At 36.2% G+C, this 17,558-nt stretch overlaps 1 protein-coding gene across 1 annotated transcript in view; it reads right to left on the bottom strand.

The window, feature by feature from the left end:
- LOC106106385 (nidogen-2) overlaps positions 1-4,711 on the bottom strand; it is a 7,561-nt gene extending 2,850 nt beyond the window's left edge. Inside the window, exons 1-3 of the mRNA XM_013286961.1 lie at positions 4,512-4,711; positions 1,704-2,188; positions 7-1,604 (exon numbers count right to left, since the gene is read on the bottom strand). Coding sequence (XP_013142415.1) covers positions 7-1,604; positions 1,704-2,188; positions 4,512-4,694 — 2,266 coding nt within the window. The 5' untranslated portion in view covers positions 4,695-4,711. The remainder of the gene's footprint in view (positions 1-6; positions 1,605-1,703; positions 2,189-4,511) is intronic.
- Positions 4,712-17,558: the final 12,847 nt, after the last annotated feature.

The following is a 17,558-nucleotide window of genomic DNA, read 5'->3' on the forward strand; positions in this document are numbered from 1 at the left end:
GGTAGCTAGGGTAATCTGGAACAGTTGGCTTGTAACTGGGCAAACTAGGCGGGGTTGGATAGCTTGTAGTACTGGATGGATATGTAGGAACACTAGGTTCTTGACTTGAATAGCTGGATGGGATGTTCGATGTAGCAGGTGAAGGATAACTAGGTTCCGTTTGTTGTGTGGTAGGGGTGGCGGGGAGGTCTGTAGAACAGTAGTATCCATCGCCGCTATAGCCATTGTTGCACTCACACTCGTAATTGTTTATTTCTGGTACGAATCTGCAGTAAGCGTTTGGAGAGCAATTATTACATTTATTTTCGTACGTCGGCCAACACCTCTGTCCATCCCCAGTAAATCCAGGATTACAAATGCATATTGCTTCTTTTTCCGTGTCTAAGCATTGAGCGTTAGGGTCACAATTTTTGTCCCTGCATTGTAGGACACGACTGCAGGAGACGCCGTTACCGTCGTACCCGTCTCGACATCTGCACTGGAAGCCACCCTCATGGTTATAGCAGTCAGCGTTTGCGTCACAGTTGTGAGTCCCGGTCATGCATTCATCTATATCGTCGCATTCGACGGTGGAATCGTCCCGATATTGGCTCGAGAAACCCGATTGGCACACACATGCAAATGTGTCGCCTTGCACTACGCATGTGCTATGAGGGCCGCAACTATTTTTACCTTCAATGCAAGGGTCCTCCTTACCTAGAGGTACGATTTTATTACTAGTACCGTATCTTACGATATTTTCTCTGGACTCATACCCAAGATAATTCTTAGCCACCTTGAGAGTCGAGGAAGTCGTGTCATCTTCTGAAGGAGGGAGATATCGACAAGAGTTGAATGTGAAGGTTTGTGACACTCTTTGTTCGTACTTTTCGCCGGTAATTTTGTTTGTAAATGTGCGAGAAGAGTCACTGCGTAAGACACCTAACTCGACTAGCGTATATTGCTCTTGATATTCTGAAATATCAAGCTTGGTTCCAGGTGCAACCACAGGTATAGTGCCTCTGACATCAGCTTCTAGCGTTATCTGATCGAACACATCGTGACCCAAGTATTCCTGGTACACCGTTAGTCTATCACCAGTCTCAGGGAAGAATATGTCAGCAGTATGATTAAAAAGAGCGCCGGTCAACTGGTAGCCGTTCTTGGCCCCACCAGACGGCTTTGCAAAAAGCCATCCGATAACTCCTCCTATCACACTTAGTTGCAGTAAGCTGGTGCCGAGTGACGGTGGCGCCTGCGAAAGAGCCGTGTAGGATCTGCCGTCTGCTACCACGACGTAAGCTTGAACGTCCACATCATTTAGATTAACATTATTAATGATTCCGTTGACTTTACCGTGGACTCTAAGCGGCACGTCGTCTTTGATACAAGACTTCCCATTGCCGTAGAATCCTTCCTCGCACTGGCAACATATTCCCGCGGGGTAATCGACGCAGCGCGCTTGAATGTGGCATACGCTAGGGCCGCTCTGCGCACAAGTTTTCGATTCCTCTTCGATCTCGTCTTCGTTTTGATTGTATAGATCGGGGACAGCTACGTTGCCATCGGACGAGATATTACCCACTCTGAATACATATTTACCCGGTTCATGGACGTTGCTCCATCTAGAATAAGTAAATTATTATTCAAGTGATAGAAAAATGGTACTTTAATAAATATTCTAGCAAAAATTATCATGAATAGAGATGTTAAGAATTACTTACGAAACAATGTTTCTAATTTGATGGCTGCCGGATCCCCTGAGCGTCAGTAGTCTGCCGTCCTCAGCAACAAAGCCAGCCTGTGCCTTAGCATCTGGGAGGCTGTTTGGTTGAGCTTCGCGCTGTATCCACTGGATGTCTCTCTCCGGGTAGATCAGCTCAACGAAACTCTCAGTACCATTGCTGATCACTGTGATCTGGAAGCTGTTCTTGCGATCGGAATGGCCAACGTAAGAGACCTCCAACCAGGTTGCGATGAAGACGCTTTTAGGTTTGAAGTCATAATAGTCGTGGAAATTGCTCTGCACGCTCTCTTCGGCTTTAAGAAGTACATGAGGCTCGTCAGTTTCTCTGTAGAATATGTCACCGGCTTCGCTCGTGTCGACGTTTGTGTAGAACGCTGCGATTGAGGGATACGGCAGAGGGAACTCCGCGTTGAGGAACGATGGAATGTCCGCTCTAAACGTGAGGACTCCGTAGTTGTTTATCTGTAAGCAAAATGTTAACGTTAAAACATAGTCACTAATATTATAAATGCAAAAGTGTGGATTGATGGATGTTTGTCAGAGTTTGTAGCCTAAAGGGCTGAACGGATCTCGATGAAATTTGGCACAGTTATAGACTATAGTCTGGTAGTGAAGTGGAAGTTACTTTTAATTCCGCGCAGATGGAGTCGCGGGCGAATGGCTTATAATAATACTAAATAAGATTATTTCATATGTTCTTTTCATGTTAATCGTCTGAGATGATATTTACATTAAAATATTTTATCATTACCTTGTATAACTGATTTATATAGAGTTGTTTACATGAGTCGAAGTAATTATTAATGTATTTTATATAAAGCAATCGACTATAGATAAAAGACAATGTTGCGATCTCTACATTTATATTTACATCCTAAATGACGTGTACAAGTTCCGGTATTTGTATGCAAATGCAGAAATACCTAAAATTAATGGTCATACATATATTGTATGCGTAATTAATTGTTCAGATTATGTCGAGATTTTTGACTTTTGTACATTGTTTTGGGATAGCCAGGCAGGCGTTTTTCGCTAAAAATGTATTGATTTTGTTTAAAATTTAAAAGGAAACAATAAAATTATGATTTGAAGTTTTTTCGGCGACATTTTTTTAATCCGCTTAATATTAATAGTTTTGCTAATCCGGGTTCAATTACTTAGTTATTTTTATAAAATACGATGTCAATGTGTTCTAAAACTTTGCGTAAGATGCGTAAGTTATCTTGGCTGAATGATTAGGCGGTGTGTGCCTACAACATGTCTGTGACCCGGTTCCTGATATCGTAGCCGTATCGTGAGGTACACGCAGAGGTCTTGACTCTTGCTTAACAATTGATAACGCGCTCCTAAAATGTTTAACGAGATATTTGTGAACATTTTGTAATTGCTTGTTTTCTTATCATTAAGTAATCGATGTTTTAAGATTCAATGAATGAATTACAATAGATTATTTGACAGACTTTCAAATTATTAAAGTAAACTTACATGTATTACTACATAAGTATATATTTATTTTATAAGTTATTTAAGACCACCACTGGCTAGTTACTTAATTCCTAGTATCCAATACTAAGTTTACCGCTAAATTTAGTAACACAGAAAACCAAGTCGCATGTTCTTACATGAAAAGGAACTGCTGTGTACCTAAGGTTTACAATGTGACATTATTAACAATTTGACTTTTAACTTTTTACGAAGGTTATGCACTAATTTGCAAAATACCGAAGTACCCCAGTCAGTGACCGCTCGGCCGCGCCGCCCCCACGCCCACGTGCGCTTCCGTCCGCTGCAGTGTGGACCCAGCCTTATCTCGCTTGCAAATTTAAACGTTCTGCATATTAGCGATAAACGCATATCACTGTTGCAAAATTTACAAACGAATAATTCAGATTTGGATCATATTATTAATTTATTGAATTTTACTGACTGCAATAGGTATAATGTTATTATTCGAATTACATAAAATTACAATTAAAGCCGCTGGACACCTCAAGTTTTAACTGAAAAAAAATATTGTAAAACTATTTACTGTTATTTTAAATTGTGTAGTTAAAACTGAAGGTGTGTTGCGGCCTTTGAAAATTATAGTGAATTTAATATCGTTTATTTTTTAAATATAACTAACATACTGTTTTAATATTTGTTTTAATAGAGAACGCTCGAGAAATAATTATTATCAACCATTTCGGGAAGGAAACATTTTCACAATTTCGTTATTTATTGCGTCGATGTCTTTATAACTTGGTGCCAAATATTAGTAATAATGAATTTATATAGAGTAAATTGTAATGCGTTTCATTATTTTTGTTAATTATCTGTACAAACAATAAGTTTGTTGTTACTAACGTAATCAATGCGCCGACCTAATTTGCATGGCTTAAATTACTATATTTATTTAACTTTGTAAACAGTTTGTTAATCAAAAATGTTAACGCACTTTTGATATTTAACACCAGTTGCTTGTTATAATTGTGCTCACGTAAAATTTTATTTATTCATTATTAAATAATAAGACAATAATCATTGGAATAGTTACTAGAAATGAAATTGAAGTCGAGTTTATATTAACCTAGTGTTTTTCAGTTAGTGTACTCGGCTTTATAATTAATTAATTATATAAATAAGTATTTTTTTAATCTGTTATCTCTAAATATCACTAACTCGGTCGTCGCTTCATTTCGATTTAAAACAAACAATCTTGTGATAAAAATGCAGGGAGACATGCAAAAGACCTGATCACTGCTCGATAGATAGCACTCTTTTACATTGCAAAAAAAAAACTTACAAATATCGTTTCGTAGCTCTCTCCGTAAAAGGTAATTGGCACTTTGAGAGGAACTTCAGGAGAGGATGCTGTCTGTCCTTTCGGTAGACTCGCGTCTAGGGTTGGGCCGTAGGGGTAGAACTGGTCTCGCGTGACGGCGCACGCGCACGCCGCCAGTGCCAGCACTCCTGCGCACGTCCACATGTTGACGACGCCTGGACTCGACTGCTGTACCCCAAAACATATCCAAATGGCGGTAATGACCACAGAGTATTTAATAAATAGAAACTTTGTGATTTAAATCAGCCAATTTGAATTGTTTAGATAACTAAATTGTTGTTGTTATGAAAACCCTAGCATTAAGAAAAACATGATTTTGATGAAATTTATGTATTATAAATCCATTGAAATACATACATGAAAACAAGCTCTGAGTGAATACTTTTTAAAAATTAACTTTTGGTATGACTTACTCTAGAAAGAGATCAATTAAACTTCTTGTTTATAGCACATTTATCGTGTCCAGAAGTGAAATTATTAAAATACTTTACTTCTTGTGTGCACTCTGTCTTTAATATATCTTTGTAAATATTTCTCCTAAGCTATACGGTGATGGCCTATCTTTAAAACAAGGAGAATTCAATTGTTTATTAGTTACAGTTATTTTTGTAAACGTGACTTTTCTTACGTTTTTTCGTAACGTAACGTTCGTTCGTTTGACTTACTAAAAATTATAAAGTTTCTTACGCAATTTTTTTTTTAATACTTACTATTAATCCTAAATTGCTCTTTCAAAACCTTAATTGGTCATAAATGTTTGTTTAAAATAAGGACTTTATATTGCTTTATTATTTGTGTTTAATTACTTGTTTATTTGTTATAATTATTAATGTAACAATTTAACAATGACTCGAGTTAGTATTTCCCAGGAATGTTATCGACATTTAGTGCGTTTGTGTTTGTTTGTCCTAATTAATGCTCCACTCTGTGTAGCTTTGTGCGTGAGTATGAACATAAATTTATTTAGTTAATGTACTTTAGTATTGGTTAATTATTTTATTGTTGTTTGGTTACAGGAACTTTCAGTGGTAAAATAAATAAACACATGGATACCCTCAAAAACTTCACCTCACTTACATTAATATAAAAATGTCGAAAGAAAAACGTAATCAATGTCTAATAAGCTATACTGATTATCTTTACATATATGATTTTATAAAAGATTTTATCTTTTTAACTCATTTAGTTACTACAGTTGTGAGGAGAATCCCATTTATCTGGTATTTGGAAGCTGATAATAAGATTGACCTCCATTGAACTTGTACGACATCGACCGATGTCGCCTTGCGTCAGTTGCCTAAAATAATCGAATTCGTACATTCCTACATCGCATCGCTGGCTGGCATAATGCCGCGATGCGTTTACATTTAATTCGAAATACATTATCCGCGTTTACATTTTAACTAGACTAAATTGCCCGCGACTCCGTCCGCATGGTATTAAAAAACAAAAGTGAGTAGCCTACGTGTTTTTCCAGACTATTTACATCCATAGCAAATTTAATCAAAATCTGTAAAGCTGTTTATGTTACAAACTCTAACAAACATCCATCCATCGATCTAAACATCCGCACTGATTATATTAGTATGATAGATAGATGAAATGTAATGCGAAGGTATTTAAACTTTGGCAGTTGGTGACCAATTAGATCAAATACCAGCTATTGCCCGCGACTTTATCCACGCAGTATTAAGATAAAAAGTAGCTTATAATATGCCTATCTATGTCAGCTACCCTTCAGTGACTCCGGTCGAAATCAGTCCAGCCGTTTCGGAAATTACGACGAACAAACGCGGCTTTCGGGCAGACAGACAACAACATTTTTAAAAGCGATTTTCGTTATCAGCAACGCAAATACATCGATCATCCCGAAATCTGGAATTTTTCTTTTGATATTTCAGACACTCCAATTTTATTATATGTATAGATATAAATTTGGGCTTTAAAAGCTCGCTTATGAGTCCTTACAGCTTAGTTTATAAGGTAACTAAAGATAGTCTAGTGTTTGATTGTTGTTTTGCGTTTTAATGTTTTTAAAAGTGATTTATTAAAGTTTAGTGGAACGCCCAGTGTTATCATATTTTAACATTATTCTATTACAAGTTCTTGGTACGTCGTAAATAAGGTTTAATTCCTCGGGGGTATTAATTTAAGAATAGTGTTGTTAATAAACTATTATAGTGAATATATCGCTTGGCCGCAGACTGCGAAAAAACCAAAGTGCGGCCAAAGTGAGCAAATGATGATAAATGAGTGCGTGTCGTCAGCCCTTACCAGCTGTTCTCGAAGATAACTCGTGCGAATTTGCGCTGTAATGAAAATAATTAACCTGAGTTATAGTTTTTGTAGATATAATAACTAAAGTAATCCCATACACAAAATTAATTTATAATGTTTGATGAATTTTTTTACAGTATTTTTTCATTCTATTATTGTAACTTCTGAATGAAAAAAAATAACCTGTCTACTTGTATACAACTATATTATAAAGAGGAAAGGTCTGTATTTTTGTATGTATTCGATTGATGTAAAAACTATTGGGTCGATTTCAAAAATTCATTCACCATTAGAAAGCTAGTTTATCTGTGAGTAACATAGGGTATACTTTTTTAATTTCACGCGGGCGAATTCGCGTAAATATAAGAAAACGTTTTTAATCGAATCGTACATTAGTAGGGGTAGTAATAGATATGATTAAAATTTTGCTCACTAAAAAATATATCAGCAAAGTGAAATGATAAAATTCTACGAAATTTAAACGTCCAGATTAAATTACATTATTTTTTTGCTGCACATCCAAAGCTTATTGTTAATAATAAATCAATAAAGTTAAAATTACAACCCGTAATGTAGCAAAATATTGTAACTACTAAAGAAATCAGTAATTCAAATAACGAGACAGAATCAGAAGGCTTCAGAGATTTTAATGAAGGCATCACAGGTCGGAAATTTTCTTTTATTCGTTATCAAAACGAATTTCGACTGCGTTGTCAGTGGAAAGATATTGTTTTAAGTTCGGAACAAAGCGACGCCGCAGCGGTAGTGAGCAGGTCGCCAAAGATCACCCGAATTCCTTGGAACAATTATTCCGCCGCGACTTCCCTTCGAATGCAATTTATCGTTCAACTTTTTACCGCTTTTCTGCACAGTCAAACGACTCACTTTGGCACAGGTTAATAAATGATAGAGACTACAAGCTAAAAGTAATCTTTGATTAAATTAATTTAATCTACTGGTGCACTGCCTATTGAATGCATAACGAAAAGGCAGTCTCATATTAACTGTCTTTTATTTTAAACGAAACATTCCAAAGAAAGGCAAAAGAATGTTATCTTTACAAGAGTCCGTATTGGTATACCGAGACACATTTCAAATTCAGTACATATTATATTTTGAAACTTATGTTCATTTTGACAAATAGTTGTATAGTGTAGATACAGTATTTTCTAGGTTTTCGTATCTTATCGTTAAAGGTCCGATAACTTACCTTTTTTTCTAAAAAACAACCGTTGTCTCTGCCGATACGTTAGTCTGTGGTCCGCAATGAGATTAATTGAATGGCGGGTAGTTTTAGGCGTCGTCTGCGGGCACTACCGGTCTGAATGATTTGCCGCTTCCGACGCCGCGGACTGCCGTTTAACGATATGTCTTGGGGTCGGCAGACTCGCCGCTTTGTCATAAAAATGGGAGGGTGCAATTAAGTGCATCCAAAGGGACTGTTAGAGCTGTCATATTCTCTAAATAATGTTGTAATCGTATTTTGTTGTTTGACAGTTTTCTATTATTTTCTTTTCTAGCTAGTTAGCTAGATAGTTGTCTATGGTCGAAGTCAATTGAATTAATGATTTCTCGCGACTTACTTCATATGGAATTATAAAATGGTAACACATAGCTATGTTACTGAGTGATAACGTAGCTTTATAATGGTGAAAGAATTTTGGAAATCGGCACAGTAGTTACTGAGTTATTTCAATATATACAAAAACACAATTCTTTCCTCTATATAATGTTAGTACAGATACAAAAGTAATTGATTATTTTAGCTAACGGCGCTAATTACATTTATTTACTATCTTTCACCCGCAAGGAATAAAAAAAATCAACAGTAACTAGCCTATCTGTTCTTCCAGACTATGCTCTACATCTATAATAAATTTCATAGAGATCCGTTTAGTAGTTTATTCGGCAAAGTCTCACAAACATTCATCCATCTAAACTTTCGCATTTTATAATATTAGCAAAACATTTGGAAACAGCTTTAATAATTATCTGATTTGGTCAGAAAACGAACTCTTATACGAGTAAGATAAAACCATCTTTCAATTAGTAGAAGCCATTCGATAGCAGTGCGGCAAACTAGTGAGAGAATATAATAATGTAGGGCGATAGGGAAGTCCCTTAGGAACACAAATAATACAGTTTGTGTGGGACGTGCGCGAACTCCGTATTCCGCTAATTAATACAAACTTGCCGGAGTCAGACTTATTAATAAATGTCGCTAATAATCTTTACCGGTTTTATTTAATGTTTTTATAAATGTAATTCAGATGAGATGTCTGTACTGTAATAAATTCTTTTGATAAAAGCAGTTTTTTTTAAAAGAAATCGATCGGAATAAATTTGGAAGAAGACAATGAGAAATGTTACAGTGGTAGTGCCCGCTTTAACATCTTAGCACGAATAGGCCGGCACGCCCGGTGTAATACCACGACCACACAGAAGACAGGCGTGAAATGGAAGCAATTCCGTGTTTCGTCTGATGAGTGTGGTGCCGGAGGCCTAATTTAAGTCCCTTTCTCTTTACCACCCTTTTCTTATAAGGAGAGGTTGGGAAGAGGAAGTGGATTTGACGGTAGAGGAGATGCATAGGAAGGGGAAATATCCTCTTTCTGTGCGTCTCCTCCTCCGTCGTATAATGGTAGGCAACGCATCTGCAATTGCGGATGTCTATGGGCAGCGGTCGCTTCGCCATTTTGGCGATTTCAGGGGGCCGCTTGCTCGTTTGCCACCTTATGTTATAAAAAAAAAATGTTTAAGGGGAGGGGGGACTGATAACAATAATATGGGTTTTGATCTTGTATTTGATTTTTTCCAGTCTTTAGGAGCAGCTTGGAGCAGTTGCTGTAATCTCTTGGCGACGCCCAATAAAAAAATTGTACGAGTATTGTCTGCATTTTTCATAAGTTAACAAATCCAGCCAAATTTCCTTTTACCTTTCGTAGAAACGTTTTATATCTTGATTACTTAATTAGCAATAAAACAGTCGTAAGTTGTAAACCTGGTTCTAGAACGTGCGTGGTTAAATAATTTATAGATTTACAGGTTTTACTACCGGAAGTAATATAAGCTAGATTAACGAAATAAATCTTACGAATGTCGTAAACCTTTCCACAATTTTAATTGAAATAATTCAATTTGTGTTAGCTCTTACTTTGTATGATTGTAAAGTATTTGCTGGTATCTATACTATTATAATAAAGCGTAAACACACACTTCTTTATTGCCTAAGATGTCAGTAACTACAACATATTTTTGCATAATTCTTATTTTAATAAAATGTCCTACACTTGCGTCACGCTTAAGGCTACATATTTTAACGCCATTAAACTTAGGGGGTAAATATTTTGGATAAAAACCCTAATGTGGGAAAGAGACCACAAGTTGCTGCCAACATCAAAGAAGCACGGTTGTCATCATGTCATTTCATTTTGACACTTGTAATTGATAATTTGACACATGTAAACAATATAATAAAATGTTCATAATTTCATGCGGATGAAGCCGCACGGGAATAGCTAGTAAAAAATAAAAATGTTTTCTATCTGGAAAGATAGAAAACATTTTTATTTTTAATGTCACACCAAATTATTAATGTCAAGTTTGAAAGAAACTAGCAGAAATTATAAAAAGATTATAATTTTGAAATAAACAAAAGAATGTTTTTGTGATTGAAAATCATGATTTCAAGACAAAAAACGATCGTAGAAATTATTTCAGACTAAATTTCGCCCGCGACTCCGTCCGCGTGGAATTAAAAAAAGTCAGTAGCCTATGTGTTCTTCCAGACTATCCTCTATATGTATACCAAATTTCATCGAAACCTGTTCAGCCGTTTAGTTTACTTTCGCATTTATAATATTAGTATGATTTGTAATCTGCGTTTTACATCAAGCAAGCTTAAAATTTTACAAATGGGACTACCTGTATAATTAATTTTATTTTCTTAGTATCCCTCAAGTAAGTAACGAGTCATTTTATTTTTAAATATCCAGGATTTTTTTAAGCTACATCATTTTAGTCATCGGTCAGTTCTTAGCTTTTGTAGCGTTAATGGGCCGGCATGAGTTATTAGACTCAGCATGAGTTATAACGCCCAGCATGAGTTATACGGCCCAGCATGAGTTATTAAGGCCGGCATGAGCAATCAACGCGTCTTGCTCGTAAGTCGTAAAACGCGAATCGCATTAGCAAAGGGTTGGACGAAACGCCTCTGAAGTTCTATTGTAGCTGTCGCAAATTTGCGTGTGGTACAAGTCACAAAAAATGTTCAGCGTTCGAAGATACTATGTAATTAATGTTACAGGTAGATATTTTTGCAATTGGCGGTTTCTGCAACATGATAGTTATTGTCGAGGTGGATATAGATAAATAAAGATGACACTAGATACGTATTTGGATGGAAATGACATCTCTATCTCTATGTTACAGGAACCTATAAGGAAAAGGAAAATGAAAACTCATGTAAAAAAATTTAAAAAAATTCTAACACTTCAATCAAAGAGAATTATAATTAATTATGATCAGGAAAGGAGAAAAATTGAATTTATTTTGTTTTCCAAATTAATAGTTAACTTGCTTCAGTTTATATTTTGCACCACAGTGAAAGTGGACGGTCGTAAACAGTTTATGAGGAGTCGGTGGTGTGGCGACGGCACAGATTAAAATCATGCATTTATTTTATAATGTCATTATGGTGTAAGTGCCGTGTTCCCTCGGCGTTGCAATAATGCTTCCGTCCTTAAAATACACGGAAATAGGTCAATCCAACAAAAAATCCTCTATATTTAAAGCGAATTTAAGTTTCTTAGTAATAGAGAATGTGGACGAAAATAAAATTGTGTTCATATTGTTTAAAGGAAATATTTGTTTGATACGATGTAAGTTGACCTAAGGTCGGCCGTTTAACTTTGTTACATCGATACGAAATCTGAGAACACAAGGTTAAAGTTACAAGTTATTATCTCACGCACTTGGGTATTTATTGTGATAAAAAGTCTTGAGCAACACATCTATAAAAACTACACGCGTATTACAAGTATAACGTGAGGTATTATGTTCGGTTTGAATTTCACATTATTTATTTTGAAAACAATTTTGTTTTAGCTGTACCCCTAAATTTTTCTTACCCCCTCTTAAGTCTTTAGCGCTTACAGATAGGTAGGAGTTATGTCCGATTTGAATTAGACATTATTCATTTCGACACAAACGAAACACGACACGACGAAAGAAGTGGATTTTGAAATTAATAATGTTTTGAAAAACAACTGTTTTGTAGCCCCTTCCCACTATTTTTTTGGGTCTATTACGCCCCCTTTAAGACTTTAGCGCCCACAGCTAGATATTATTGACCTCTTTGGGAAAGACTGCTTTAGTAGCAATCACAAGCTATAATCTTAGATGTATGTTGCTAAAAAAGTTCATGTCAAAAACATTTTTTCGTATTTGCAAAACTTATTTTTATCATATTGCATGAGATTACTCAATTATCACAGAGAACTAGTTGAAATTTATTTTTACTTTCGCAATTCTTATATCTTTAACTTTACTGAAACAAAATCACACATAAATGTTATCAATGACGAGAACGCAACTCTGATGAACTCGAGATGGGTCGTAAACGTTTCATTTACTGCCAACACGAGTGTCGATCAAAAGGCGACACAAATACATTATTAACCTAATTTTGTTTTATATATTTTCTTGGCTTAACGAAATGATGGGGACATAAACCAGAAAGTGTTAAGATTGAATGTGGATGGCTACAAAGGAAGAGGAAGACCGAAGAAAGTATGGATGGATTGTGTGTAAGAGGATATGCTTAAGAAAGGAGTGGATTCAGATATGACGACTGATAGAGATGTATGGAAGAGCAGCACATACTGTGCCGACCCTCCGTAAAGGATAAGGGCAAGTGGATGGTGATATTTTCTTGGCTTGACTTGACTGCACAACTGATAACGCATACTGCTCGATAAGTACTTAACATTCAAACTGAAAATTCAATTGTAAACATTTTACTTCTTACCTTTTTAATTTTGTAATTGTTTGGATGAATGTTTGTTAGAGTTTGTAGCCTAAACTACTGAATAGATCTCGATGAAATTTGGCACAGATGTAGAGCATAGTCTGGAAGAACACATAGACCACTTACTTAGTTATCTTGTGATTCCACGCGGACGAAGTTGCGAGCGAAAGCTAGTTTAAAATATACATTCAGCAATTGACCGTATAGTGGCGATGCAATAAACCAACAGTCAGAGGGGCACGTTACCGTGGTCATTATGCTCACGACCGCGCCCGGGGACTCCCTCGGCGAACATAAAACTGACCGACGATGAAACTTAACGGCATCGCAGCAACCTTTTCAATTAACTACATCATGTTCATGTCTTAGATGTGCTTACTGATGCTACGGGGGAGAGTGTTTGCGTTAACTATGAATGCTGTTGTTCCTTCATTTGTTTGTAAATGTCTTTAGATATTTGAATTGTTCTTTTTTATTTAACTTTAGCTAATAATAAATCTTAGGGTGCGATTTAATTAGTCGTTGGGCCGCACGCGTTGGGCTGTATTTGTCACATATACTCGTTAACCGAGTCCTCGCACAACTGATGGACCTCAACCGACCGACACCATTCGATATTAACGAAGTTTCTTTGAGTGTATTTCCTAAATAATTTTAAGATATACGAGAATAAAATCGTAATTAAACATCTGAACAGAAGTCGGTATGTATGTCAAGTTAGCACTTAAACTTAGAGACGGTAAGCAATATAAGCCGAAGGCTCTGAGGGAAGACGCAGTTATCTTGCAGGCGACGTGAAGGGTTGGCGAGGGCCCTCGGAGATTTGACGACGGGATAAGGGCCCTCACAACTAATAGATCTGATGTCTCTTATGAAAGACGCTTCTGCTACGCAATGTTCGAATTTCTGTTACTTTCAAGTGGAATAAGGAAGGATACATCTGAGGATAAATACTAACTTTTGTAGACGTTTCATGCTACAAATGTAGTGCTGGCGCTAAGCTAGGTTTTTCCTACGTGGTAGTTTGTGTGACGCTTTAAATTCGTCATCATCTTTTTGCCTTACGGAGGATCGGTACAGTATTTGCTGCTCTTCCTTACATCTCTATCAGCCATCATATTTGAATTAATTTCCTTCTTAAGTATCCTATTTCACACCATCCACACTTTCTTCAGTCTTACTACAACTTTGTAGCCATCGTTGTGAGAAAAGAAAGTAAAAATATGTCTTGCTAAATCACTTGTCGTTTGATGTCGTAAAGTAAGTTAAATATCTTTCAACAAGAAAAGACTACGCAGATCTATTTGGGGAAAAATCTTAACCATTTGCATTCCCTTTTAACCCGTGATTTTCCATAAACAGCTGAAGCGCGCGTCGTCCAATATAAATTCCAATTAAACGTACAAAATGGCGGAAAGTGGGTTTGATTAAATTCATACAAAAGCGCCGAAGGCGGCGGGATGTGGAACATTCGCGACCATCTTAATTCGAGGGCGAAAATCGGCCGCGACTCAATGTCGGAGTATTTCCAATTACTCTTCAATCCTTCCATTCCAGACCCTTGGTATGGCAACTGTCACTTTTATTCAAATGTGTATTTTGTTGGGTGCGAAAGTGACAGGTGTGGGGTTAATTTGGTACGGCCGCAAGGCATACCTCACCTTCTGTACGCAAATTGATTAGGTGAGGTGAAACTGTTGTTAGTATTATTTCAAATGTAATATTATTAATTGGATGTCCTCGAGTACAGGTAGCTTAATCAAATGTCAAATGTCGAAACTCAAGCAGGGTATAGACGTAACTTTAAAACAATAATTTCATATTACGTTGATGTTAAGTTGCGATATGGTATTTGGTATTTAACTTTTGCTTTGGATATTCTTTCCCTAATGAAATTTAAATAAATCTTTGGAACTAAATACTTAGCAGAGTATAGTTTTATGAAGTCTTACATGAAAGATATCTCTGTGGATGTATATATTAACACCTTTCTCGGCAAATTATTGCAGATCCTAATATCGCACCTGTGCCACCCCGAAGCTTTATTAGTAATTATTACATGGTTCGTACGATCCCATTATGAAGGACCCCGTCCCCTAGGGACTGGTGTTACACTATATTCATAACGAATTTAATAATCAAAGTTATCGACTTAATCTTCAATTTTAACTAATATTAGATTCTATTCTAACGTATTTACTACATAGATCTAGTGTTATGTCAAGCTAGAGATGGGATTTTACCCGAAAAATCCATCATGTGGGAAAAAACCCGGGCAAAATTCCCGAATGGGTAAATATTCAGGTTTTTTCATATTTAGCATATAAAACATCTAGGTAATGTGTAGATACAAGTATATATCAAATAGTACGTACTATTACTACTAGTTAGAGGTAATCTTATTTTGTTTATTTTCATAATTCAATAAATATGTTATATGTTCTCTATGATAATGTATGTAAATGAATTATAAGCAATTTACTTAACCTGTTAAAAGTTTGTAAAGAATACGAACCCAAAAAAGAAAGTTAAAACTAACTCTCATAAGTAATAATACTCCAAAAAAGTTTAAATCTCCTACAAAGTTTTCCCATATAAACTTGAGAAGTCATAACTCGGTTAGGCCCAATGCAATCGTGCTCTAACTTCGGACCATCTCGTATTTATGACCCTTGACCCGTGTCCATATATCAAAGAGAGCAGTCGTCATTAAGAGCTGACCGTTTCCAGACTGAATTAAGATTACATCCAGCAAGTGTCGCCATTTGAATAACTTTGAACTTTACGACCCGGTGATAGGGCGGAGCGACATTAGGCGTTTGGAATCGCGGATTTCATTCGTATGACGCCTGTTATAATTTATTTGAATTATTGGACCAAATTATAAGCGGTAGCGATTTTGGTAATTTTCAAATAGAAACTAATGTAAATTAATGTATTAGTACAGTTCACTTGTAAGTATGCTAGATGGTTTGTTAAATCTTTGCAAAACTTTAAAAAAGCTTTTGTTACTGTTGAAATACTTTTCTGTAATCATTTTGTTTCACGCCTGTGTTTAGCTATAAAATAATTATTGTCCTTTTGCATGAGTTCGGATGGTCTTATCCAATTATTTAGCTTTGTATAAAACATTGCCAAAGTTTTACATCTGAAACAAGAACTAAAACATAAATACAAATGTGACAACGTACATGAGTACATCATTAACTTGGTCACCCTAGTCGGCGGCGTAAATGCGGTATCAAACTGTTTTATTGCGGGTGACGCATGATTTAATGAAATCTTTAATATTGCAGATAAGACCCGGGACTGCTCGTAAATTGCCCCGGGCAATATACCCGCCATCTCTAATGCCCGCTTGAAATAATACAAGACTTTCTCCATCTTCCAAGTCACGGGCGGACTTTTTTGTAATATTAAATTTTAATTCCGTCACTACGCAATGCAGCCTTGATAATGTTCTCATAATCTCATATAATTCAGTCGTTAAAACGTTGTAATGAACGCTCAGAATTTCGGCTCGGTTTTAGCAACGCCCTTTCATATTGCGGCGTATAAATCACGTATTGTTCAGGTTTTCGGGTACAATTTTTTATTACTTCGGTCGGTTTAATGTGGTTTGCTTATTAGAGGTTTTACTTTTAAAAATCCCGAACGGAAATGCTCTGCTAATGCTGTATTAAAAGTTCGTTCTATTGTTAAAAAAAGTATTCATATTTAATTATTAGTAAATATATATACTATGTACATAAGTTCATTTATTCTTTTCCAATATACCAAGATTAAATGCATTTTTAATATCTTCGTTAAGAACGAATCGAAATTTTAATTAATCAGCGGCGAATGGAGGCAGCAGCAGCTGTTGCGAAACTTTTCAAACTTGCATTAGCACGATATTAAAAAGCATTGGCAATGATTTACACGTCTTTGTTGTCATGTCGTAGAAGGGTTTCCTTATTTTTAAGAGATCTTTTTAAATTAAAAGGTTTGACGTAATAGCCGTAGTTTCTAAGGTGTAACAGTGGTAGTGCCCGCTTTAACATCTTAGCACGAATAGGCCGGCACGCCCGGTGTAATACCACGACCACACAGAAAACAGGCGTGAAATGGAAGCAATTCCGTGTTTCGTCTGATGAGTGTGGTGCCAGAGGCCTAATTTAAGTCCCTTTCTCTTTACCACCCTTTTCTTATAAGGAGAGGTTGGAAAGAGGAAGTGGATTTGACGGTGGAAGAGATGCATAGGAAGGGGAAATAACCTCTTTATGTGCGTCTCCTCCTCCGTCGTATAAGGGTAGGCAACGCATCAACAATTAAAATTTGAATTCTATTTGTCTCTAAACAAGATCCCACATGTAATTTCAACTGATTAATGGAAGAGAATCAAGTGACAACTGAATATTTTATGGAAACAGTCCCCATGTTGGCAGAGAGTAATTATAAATAGAGTGTATCGGGTTGCGTTTATGACAACTGGTGGAGCTGTGGTCGTAAAGTGCGGAGCCGACTTCACTGTTGTGAATCTCAGTGCTAGTTGTGTGGTACAAGTTATAAGCTTAAAGCTATAAAAGAAGTCCTAAAGTAGAAAAGTATCATTTTTTCCTAATTAAAACCAGATTAGCAAATTGAATGGTTAAAATTTTCCATTAGAACGAAAAGTGTTTTAACGCTTGTCCTTTTTTTGTAGTGGGAAAAATCTTAAAATT

This window comes from Papilio polytes, unplaced genomic scaffold (genome assembly GCF_000836215.1).
Source record: "Papilio polytes unplaced genomic scaffold, Ppol_1.0 DF822178.1, whole genome shotgun sequence".
Classification (NCBI taxonomy): Eukaryota; Metazoa; Arthropoda; class Insecta; order Lepidoptera; family Papilionidae; genus Papilio; species Papilio polytes.